General features: G+C 40.0%; 1 protein-coding gene across 1 annotated transcript in view; it reads left to right on the top strand.

Moving 5' to 3' along the window:
- The first annotated feature begins 595 nt into the window (after window positions 1-595).
- spata5 (spermatogenesis associated 5) overlaps window positions 596-10,373 on the top strand; it is a 122,621-nt gene continuing 112,843 nt past the window's right edge. The window contains exons 1-10 of the mRNA XM_023272597.3: window positions 596-924; window positions 2,284-2,408; window positions 2,534-2,691; window positions 3,363-3,421; window positions 3,849-4,502; window positions 4,674-4,803; window positions 4,968-5,024; window positions 5,325-5,448; window positions 7,746-7,847; window positions 8,103-8,256. Coding sequence (XP_023128365.2) covers window positions 756-924; window positions 2,284-2,408; window positions 2,534-2,691; window positions 3,363-3,421; window positions 3,849-4,502; window positions 4,674-4,803; window positions 4,968-5,024; window positions 5,325-5,448; window positions 7,746-7,847; window positions 8,103-8,256 — 1,732 coding nt within the window. The 5' untranslated portion in view covers window positions 596-755. The remainder of the gene's footprint in view (window positions 925-2,283; window positions 2,409-2,533; window positions 2,692-3,362; window positions 3,422-3,848; window positions 4,503-4,673; window positions 4,804-4,967; window positions 5,025-5,324; window positions 5,449-7,745; window positions 7,848-8,102; window positions 8,257-10,373) is intronic.

Here is a 10,373-nt window from a genome sequence, read left to right as displayed (position 1 = left end):
GAGCGGCTCGAGGAGTAGCTAGAACCGTTAGCTCTGTAGAGGTACTGTGACGAACTCCATGTACAAATTTGCCAATTTTGCTAGTAAATAATTTAGCGGCACTATTATAGTATTATTGTTGGGTCTAAAGAGTCGCTAAGGCTTGGTGGTAATTTCGGCTATAAATATCTGCCGTTTAACTTGTTTATATTTGCTAAATATCCCCTTTTACACCGGACTAACACGGGTCCATGTAGCTCTGTAGCCTGCTGTCCTCAAGATGTTGGCAGCCGCATAGAAGCTAACAAGAAACCCAAAGTAACTGTTGAATATGACGAAATAAAGCATTTTGGCCTCTGAAATATATGCCGAATATAAGAAATCACCCTAAAAGTGATTGGAGTATTTTTATTGTATTAAATTTTGTGTTTTTACTGAACAAACCAAAGAAAATGTTAAATTATACATTTTTTCTATAATAATTTGCAGAAATCTCTCTAGAAGTTTCCAGTTTCAGGAGTTTATAGCTAACTTTTTAAAAAATAACAAACAGCATTATAATTAGCATTTTACTAATTAAATCTCTATAAAATACTTTTTGAATTGTTAATGCAATAAATATAAAACTTAGATCACGTGCCGTAAAATTGTCTGCCCGATACAGCAGTATTTACGGTAAAAGGAGGCGGGACTAAACTTTAACCAGGAAGTTTACAACGCTGCTCCATGTTTACACATGTTTGCACCTTCACGTGGGCAAAGTTTCTACAATTAAAATGTCCGCAAAGAAAAGTAAAAGCAAATCGAAAAAAGCGAGTGAAGGGGACGGTTCACTTGTACTGAAGGAGGGCTCAAATGACTCTTCAAGCCCGCAAACAGCTGGTGTAGAGGGAGGACGCTGCAGAAATCCAAACTCTTTCACTGTCATCGATTTCATTGAAAAGGGTAAGGCTTCAAAGCAAAAACACAAACCATTAACATGCTTTGGTACAAAGATAGGTTGTTGATGCGTTCAGAAAATTCAGCTATCTGCAGTATGAACATGTAAGATCTGCAGTGGTTCCTACTGCGCTCACTAAAGCTGTTGGATGCATCTCCACCTGTGTCACTGTCACTGATGCACTTGTATTCTTAGTTTTGTCACTTTACTCAAGTAAATTAGATTTAAAGTGAGAGGCAAATAAAGTTTGTATCTTCCAGACCTTTATTTTACGGGTGGAATTTTCTGGTTCTGTACATTTTCTTATAATGTGCAGTGTGACAAGAAGAAATGATTATACCAGGTAAACATTGTTCACATGGGTAGTTGACTGGCATTTTATGGCAGACCTAGAAAAACTGTGAGTCTATCCTTTTGAGATGAAAGAAAGTGCAAAATTATGAAAATATGTCCTTTGTTTTATGTGCAACAAACCAGTCCATGTACTAACTAGCATTTCAGCCTACTAATACTTTTGTGTTTAAGTAATTAATAGTGATATTGTTAATAATTATATTATTAATATTATAATAATAAGTGTAATACTACAAAGAATGATATTTTGGATTTTACAAAGTCCAAATTAAAAAAAAAAAAAAAAAAACGTTCTTCACAAGGCGGCAAAATACAGAGTTAGAAAAGGTTAAAAAAACATACATTATGAACAGAAATAAAAGACCATTCAAAAGAAATGAAAACTATAGTTAACTCAGTAAAGCCTCTTCGATATGTTGTCAAGAGAGACTTAAAGGGGCTTATTGACTCAGAATCTGTTCTCCTCCAGCAGATTGTACCAGAGCTTTGGGGCCAAACTGCAAACACCGTGTAACCTTCTGTTCTCAGCTGGGCCCCTGGGACACTTAAAAGACCTCTGTCCAAAAATCTAGAAGTGTGTACTGTTGTGTATAGTATTTGCCCACAATAGAGCCAATTACCACTATACATGGTAAACCCCAACCACCAGTCAAAGTTTAAATGTCTTTAAGTTGTTGTAATCTAATTGATTTGTCAACATTGAGACAGGAGTTTTTTTTATTTTTATTTTGTGGTTTGTGGATAATTACTCGCTGTCAAACACGTGGAGAAGTTGGCATTGTAAAATTTTACATTCAGATGGTATAATAAGATTGTAACTTGAAACGCAATACTACTGTTTGCCTTGCTCGACAATATCAGAAGTAGTTAGATCATCACGGACAAACTACAACATTTGAATGATTTCTATGTTTAACGTGAAGCATTCTGGATGGGTATTTTCATTTCATACAAGTACTTCTCTACTTAATTTTCTTTAATCATTATGTTTTTGTTAATTTATCTCACAGGTGATGACAAAACACCCAAAAGTTGCAGGTCAACTTTAGCCCAACTTGGCCTTAATTCAATGAAGTCAGCCAGTGTATGCATCGGGAGACCAGTCCTGCTGACCAGCCCCACAGGACTACAAGAGGTATCCTCTTCTCTCCTCATAATAAACAAATCATGCTTTCAGGATGTCACCTTCCTGACCTTTAGCAGCCTATAAATAATTTGCAGCTCCTTTTGTTAATCGGCTGTGTTTATTCTGACCGTCAGGTGTGCTTGGGTTGGCCTGTCGCCTCCTTTCCAGGTGGAAAAGTCGGCCTTCAGAAGTGCGCCCAGAACAACCTGAGAGTTAAGTCAGGAGACGAGGTGCTGCTGCACCCGATAACAGGTCCTGTGCTTCAGGCCGAAAAGGTGGTTCTCTGCAACAGGTGAGATCCCCTTACTTGCACTGACTGAATGATCGTCAGTGAAATAATAATTGAAATTACACAGTCGATGAAATTACATTTTAAAACAAAATAATGTCCTGTTTACATTGTTCCAAAACATAGGCAACGTTACAGATATTGTATGCATAGTTGCCAGTTTACTGAGCAAATCTGATGTAGTCTAATAAGCAGTTGTGCAAGAAATCCTACATTCATGATGCCTGTATGTCGTTTTCTGGAAAAAGGAACCCATTCAACTGTATTGTCACACTGGTCACAGGTTTGTAGTGGTGCTGAGTTTGTATTATCATGAAACAACATTTGTATTGCAAAAAGAAACATCATTCATGATCATCTGCATCTAGAATTTTGAATCCAAATTCAAATAGAAACAATGTGAATGTGTCATGTGAGATTGTCTTTTTTTTTTTTTTTTTTTTTTTTTTTTAAACAAAAATTCTAGTATCCCAATAATAGTTCACTCCTTTTTGAAGTCACTGGCTCAAGACTTTGGGCTTTTTGTTGTGGTTTTTAGTCAAAGACTGCCATCTGCTGGCTGCAATATTCAACTACACGTCAAGGCTCAATAATCCATGGCCAATAAAAAACAGACAATAAAATTTGTGTTAAGCTGTATTTTTTTTCAACTCTGTGTGATTTTTTTTTCTCAGGTCAAAAGATGACACACTAGACACAGATGAATTCAAGAACTTCTTATTGAGGACTTTAGGTGAGTTCATGTTTTTATCTCACATCTGCAAGATTATAAAAATATCAGTGGCAAGTACATGCCATTTACCACATCTAGTTTAGTATCTTTTATTCATCATATTGTCCTTAAGTATATTCATAAGATTTTTAGTCATTTTCTGAATGTACAGTTTGTTTGTAAAGCAACTGGATATCGCATTTATTATATATAAGTTGATGTTTTGGTGTGTAATTTATTACTATCTTGCAGTAAATGGAAGTTCTTGTTTTCCTTTTCTGCTATACCGTACATTATTGTGCACCTAAGACTCTAAGAATTGTATTTTAGTGCTATTTTGCAGCAAAATGAAGTTGCACTTAATTGCACGTCTCGCAGCATTTTTATTTAACAGATTTACACATTTCCTCTGCTGGAATAACAACTGTGAGTTTCTATCTTGTACCAGTTGGGAACATCATTCTGCCAGGAAATGTCCTTTCCTTGAGTTATTTTGGCCGGTCATGCAGTCTCCGGGTCGAGACCATTAGAGGGGAGGACGGCGTCACCCTCCAGAGACCGGCGCCTCCCCCAGGAATGGGCCCCGGCACAGAGGAGTCCTCTGTGATGACCTCAGTGCTGGACTCCATGGCAGCTGACCTCTCCCTGCAGCTCAGCATGCTCACTGTGGATGACAACAACGATGTGGCACCAAGCACGCCCACAGAGCCTGGTCCTACAGCCAGCACCCCATGTCGACCAGCTCCCCTCCTTTCTCTCTCCTCACCCCTTGCTCCTTGTTCGTCTTCCTGCAACTCCCAGAATCCTTCTGCAGAATCAGCAGAGACTGCTGTCAGTTTGGAGAGCTCCCTCAGTTTAGAGCAGGCTGAGAAAGTCTCCATAGCACCCTCTGCTGGTGCCGTGAGTACTGACACCTTCTACTGCCTCTCATGCTCCACCAGAGTTAGTTTTAAAAGCAGAGCAGGGCAACCAGATCCTGAGGCAGAAAATAAAAGGTCAAAGGTCACCTACAGCATGATTGGCGGACTCAGCAGCCAGTTGGATGTCATCAGAGAGACGATTGAACTTCCTCTGAAACGCCCTGAGCTCTTTTCCAATTTTGGTAGGTCAGATCGTACAACAATTATCCCTCATGTCTACATTAAGGGTTAAAACTGTAGCATTTGACTGCCATTATTATGTAGGATGTTTAATGTAGATTATTTTACAAGCTTTGACTTACATTTAAATAATCAAAGATCTAATTGCACTCAATTAACTGTTTTCTAATAAGGGATCCCACCTCCAAGAGGAGTTCTACTGCATGGTCCCCCTGGCACAGGAAAGACGATGATTGGTCGAGCCATAGCCAATGAGGTCGGAGCTCACATGACGGTCATCAACGGCCCAGAGATCATGAGCAAGTACGGTCATATGGCATTTTGTTTTCCCTAGTAGAATATATGGGCATAATTTTTTCTGTATGGATGACATTGCTGACCACTTCACACATGATCAGAAGTCAAATAATAAATACCAAAGTAGTTTTATTGACCTAAAGAGAAAATGTTGTGTTACGTTTTTGCAGGTTCTATGGTGAAACAGAAGCAAGGCTGAGACAAATATTCACTGAGGCATCTCAGAGGTAAATCCAATCAATCCAGCTAGCTATGCTCATAAAGTAGCACAAATAGCATTCACATTTTATTTCTTTCTATGCAGAACACTGTGTTATTCCCTTTTCTGGTGTCAAATATAAATTTGTCTAGTAATTGTCCTTTCTCGGTTGCCATAGAGTATCATACTATTTTTTTCAAATTACCTAAATTGGTAGATACGTAAATGTAAAAAAAAAATTAATGTACTTTCAGTCACGTTTCAACATACATATTCCTCAAACTGCAGCAGAAATTGGAATTTTCTTACATTTTACTTGGTTTGACAGGCAGCCTGCAATAATCTTCATTGATGAACTTGACGCTTTGTGCCCGAAGCGAGAGGGAGCTCAGAATGAGGTGGAGAAACGAGTCGTTGCTTCTCTCCTGACTCTTATGGATGGGATTGGTTCAGTAAGTTATTCACTGTCTACTACAATGCTGTTTATTAGACTTTTAATACAGTTAAATGCAGTACAAAGTGCTTCACTGACTGGTGAAGTTGTGTCCTGAGGGTGTCCTACTTTCAGGATTTTGCCAGCATAGAGCTCTACAGGGATGCTTACATGACTTCCCTTTGTTTCATCAATACAACAGTCTGTGTTGCATCGGACTGATAACTGCACGACAGTCAGCCTAACACTGACCAGCAGCTGCTTGTTCTGTAAACACATGACTTTAAACGATGGCTTTCTGCAGCAGAATGTGAGTCTGTCAAGATATGTCCTCATTGGAAATGCAGATTGTCATGCAGAAACCATCTCTGCATGTTGGACGCCCTTCAGACACTGTGGGTTGCATCTCTGGGGTGTCATTATTCCTCTGAGCTCTGTGTTAGTGCCTGATGAGAAAAAAGACGATTCCCCCACACACTCCCAATGGAATTCTGGGAAAGAAATCAGCCAAAGTTGCCATGAGCTGCCAGTTTGCTATAACTTTATCAACAAAGTACATCTCGATGTCCCCCGGCAGAGAAAGCCCTCACATGGATTGCTGATGTTACACAGATACACCAGCTACCCCTCCCTGCTCCTGACTGCTTTCCAGAGGTCATCGGTACTGATTGGTTTGTGGAATGTGGAGAAAGCGCTTCCTGCTCCTCAGCATTCTTGCTTGCACTGTAATTTATTTGTTTCAGTTATCCCTGTAGTTTTTGGAGGTGGAAAAAATATATTTCTCATCTTGCAGGCAGACCACCCTAGGAAATACAGGACTGGGCCAAGTTTAGCATCTGACTGGGGTCAAATATTCTCTGAAGCTTAGAAAAAATTCTTAAGCATTTCAAACACTGAAAACGGGAGGGATATGGCCACAAAATTAGGTCATTAAGTCATACACACGGCAGTTTTACTTTACACTTTGAAATTAGGTGTTGTATACATTACCCAGTAGAGCAGATTTAGCAGTGGAAGCTTGACATTTACCAGTTTATATCGATTATATGTTAATTTCTACACTTTATTATCATAATTGTCAAAGCTGAATGAGTGATTTAACCATTAGACTTCTGAAAAGTCCTGAATTAGCCATCTTTTCTAGAGTACAGTTGAAATATAGACAGATTGTTTAACTCTTTTACGTAACATACAAATAATATTGAGATAACTGCACTGTCTAACTCTGTCACCTTTACCAATCTGATATTCTAACCAGCCTTAAAGGAAATGGTCTTGCATAAAGCCATATATTGTTGCCTCATAAGGTAGCCATGTGGTTACTGACTTTGTTTTGAGGAAATTAAAGTCAGATAAGCAATAGTACATAACCAAATGTTTATATGCACTAAACATTAAAACCACTGGCAGGGGAAGTAGATGATGTCAGTTATCTTGTTACAGCTGATAGATGAGGCAGCAAGTTAACAGTCAGCTGTAGGAGTTGATGTGTTGGATGCAGGAGAAATGGGCAGCGTGAGGATCTGAGCACCATTGATAAAGGCCAAATTGTGATGACTAGACAATTGGGTAAATTCAACTCCAAAATGGCAGGTGTTGCAATGGTTAATAACCACCAAAAGCGGTTCAAGAAAGGACAACCGATGAAGGCTTTCCCATGTGGTCTGATCCCACAGAAGAGCTATTACAACAAAATGCTACGCAACTAATTTTCTATGTTAGAAAATGTCAGAACGCACAGAGCGTGGCAGCTCACTTTGACTGCAAAGTTCCAGACAGGTCAGAGTGACCATGCTGACCCCTGCCCACTGCTCAAAGCACCTACAATTAGCACATGACTTTCAGAACTGGAACATGTCTTCTTTTCCATCATGTGAACAGCCTGATAGGTGTATGTCATTTACTAGTAGAATAATTTTTCAAGGAACATAACAAGGAGTTGAAGGTGCTGATTTGGCCTTCAAATTCTCCAGATCTTGCTCAGATTTAGCTTCTGTGGGATGTGCTATAAAAACAAGTTTGGTCCTTGCCTTGCGACTTCAAGGACTTAAAGGATCTTCCATTAACATCCTGGTGCCTGATACCACAGGACACCTTCAGAGGTCTCATGAAGCCCATACCTTGACGGGTCAGAGCTTCAGGGGGATTTACACAATATTAGGTGGTGGGTTTTAATGTTGTGGCTGACTGGTATATGCATTATCAATTAATATAATGCATTCACATGTACTTTTTTCGTACCAGCAGCATGATGCCACGTATAAACTACATTACAACGTAATTACCAAATCTCTGCTTCCTTTCTTGTTCTTCCAGGAGGGTCACTCAGGTCAGCTGTTGATCTTGGGGGCCACGAACCGGCCCCACGCCCTCGACCCTGCCCTCCGCAGGCCAGGTCGCTTTGACAAGGAGCTGGAGGTACTGTAACAAGCAGAAGTTTTTAAACAGAAATGTGTTTTCATTAAGCACTCACTTTTGTGGAGTGTTGCTGTTTGTCCACAGGATCAATGATTGCAATGATCACACTGCAGAAAATATCTCCACAAGTTTCCATTTGCAGTTTTGGTGGTTCCTCACAGTTCCTCCTATTCTGTCACAGTTACTCGTACTGATTGTAAATTAAACTTGCTGTCCCATAATGTCTCTTCTGTGCTGTTGATTACATGATGACAGGTGGGAGTTCCTGGTGCTGCAGAGCGTGCAGATATTTTGCAGAAGCAGCTGAGTTTTGTCCCGTGCAGTGCAACCACAGAGGAGCTGACGCAGCTGGCGGACGCTGCACATGGATACGTTGGAGCAGATCTTGCAGCTGTTTGCAAAGAAGCAGGCAAGTCAACACTGTCCTGCTGTCACGTAGAAAGTCAGAATGCTTTGGAATGAAATAAACATGTTTCCTAATTGTAGAAACCTGCAGGTACCAAGAGCCAGTGAAAATCTGGGTTCACATATGGTCTGATGCACTTCTTCAGTAAATCAAAGTCTTGAAATATATTGTTTCCAGAGTAGCTTTAAAGTATAATTTCTGAAAATCTTAAAAGTCATAAAAGCAACTTCATAAATATGCCACTGAAACCAAGGAGAGCATCCACAGCTTCTCAGAGCAGTTGTTGTGAAACATCACTGCTTCTCTTTGCATTCATTTCCTCTTTGCACTTCCCGAAAACAACATAATTTGGGAAACCAAAACACAGTTGCACATGGCAGCGAGCCCAGAATTGCTCACCATCTTTTAGTAGTTTGGTTTGCCTCGTGGGCTGAAGAATTCAACCAACAAATAAATTCGAATGACAGTTTGTTATTGAGCTTTAGGTACATTTTGGGCCTCGTATTGTTTTCCCTCTTTGTCTTGACCTAACCTCTGCATGTTGTAATTTTCCCAAACTTCAGTTCTTTTTGAAATATTTCTTTTTAGATTAATTTCTAACTATTTTGGAGATGTTTTCTTGGAGTGCTTGACTTGCCCACAGACCCTTTGAACACAGAGGGTCAGCCAGGCCATCCTTTGATATTTGCAAAAGAGGAAGTTGGGAGTTTCTGTGGTATTCAGATCCCAGTGAGAGAAACCACTAAAACCACTACTTGTTGTGAAATTCCTGTGCCCCCTCACCCCTAGTGCCACAAACTATCCCACCTCACATCCCGAGGACAAGCATATAGGCTGATATATGTGTGTATCTGCTCTGCATGTGCTTGATTGTGGGGGTATATGTGATTGTACGACCGCATGCTTATTTGTTTTTCTGTGCATGTGTGTGTGTGACCCAATATGCCTCCTGGGTGGTCCCACTGCCTGGGGTACGTGGCGTATTGCCTTTCCAGCCGAGGAGGGAGCTGGGGCTGCTGTGCGGAAGCACTCCGGCAAAGAGCGTGATTTACTGTCCACAGAGGGCCAGACGTGACTGGCAGTGTTTTCTGAGAAACCTCCTCACGCCCCTGAGGGAGACAACAACCTCCCCAACCCCGTTCAGCTCTGCTCGTTTTCCCCAAAATCTCCAAACCAAAATCACTAGACAAACAAAGTGCCTTTGCAAGTTTGCTACACAAGAACGAACTCCAACAGCGCTATTGGATTTGTTCTGTCTTTATTTCTTGATTTTGGCTCCTTAAGATAAAATACAAGTTCAATTGAATGAAATGGAATACAAATTCAGTTACAACTGCTTAGTCGCTGTATGACAAATCATCTGGCCTCTAGTGCTGTCCAAGGGTTACCTGAAATTTGCTGCTCTGTCTTTCGCTCGTTCACTATTTTATACATAATAAAAGCTCAGCAATCAATTTTATAGTGATGCAAAATTTCTGAAACTGGCCAATCATCAACACTTTTCTTAATTTCTAATATATAGGTGTAGTTTAGTTTTATGTGCTTTTTACAGTGTATGTTTGTAGTCTGTGAGGACACTGTAGTACATTAACTTCACTCTGAGAATTCTAATGCTAATTAAATGACAAGAAACAAATATAAATATGATTTACATCGTTTTCATTCCCATCAAACCATTCAGTGACTCTCATACTCTATGGATGGGGCAAGAAACCACAGCAATCAGGTTAGAAATATTTAATTTTAGGATAATATTGATCAGTCAGAACAACTCTGTATTGATCTGCTGTGACTACTCCCTCTAAGTTAACCCAAACCACCAGATCATACCCTCACTGTGGGGCTTAAGGGTTCAGCTTTTCCTTTAATTAGCCACTCTTCTGTATTTATTAGATATCTCGACTGTCTTAGCCGTTTAGTTGGCTGTCTTAGCTATCAATGCAGCAAAAAGGAACACAGCAGGACATAGCAGGAGTAGTTGATTGTATAATCCAGGTAATAGGTCCAACGTGGACTCAGAGTACTTGTACTTTTGTAAAGTTCTCTCACTTGCTGTTCACTTTGCAGAGTTTCTGTTGAGATACAGTGGATACTCTAAACGTGACTGTATGACTAAAATG

Source organism: Amphiprion ocellaris, chromosome 13 (genome assembly GCF_022539595.1).
Source record: "Amphiprion ocellaris isolate individual 3 ecotype Okinawa chromosome 13, ASM2253959v1, whole genome shotgun sequence".
In the NCBI taxonomy this organism is placed as follows: Eukaryota; Metazoa; Chordata; class Actinopteri; family Pomacentridae; genus Amphiprion; species Amphiprion ocellaris.
The sequence above is the reverse complement of the archived record's forward strand: the minus strand, read 5'-3'. Positions and strand labels throughout refer to the sequence as shown.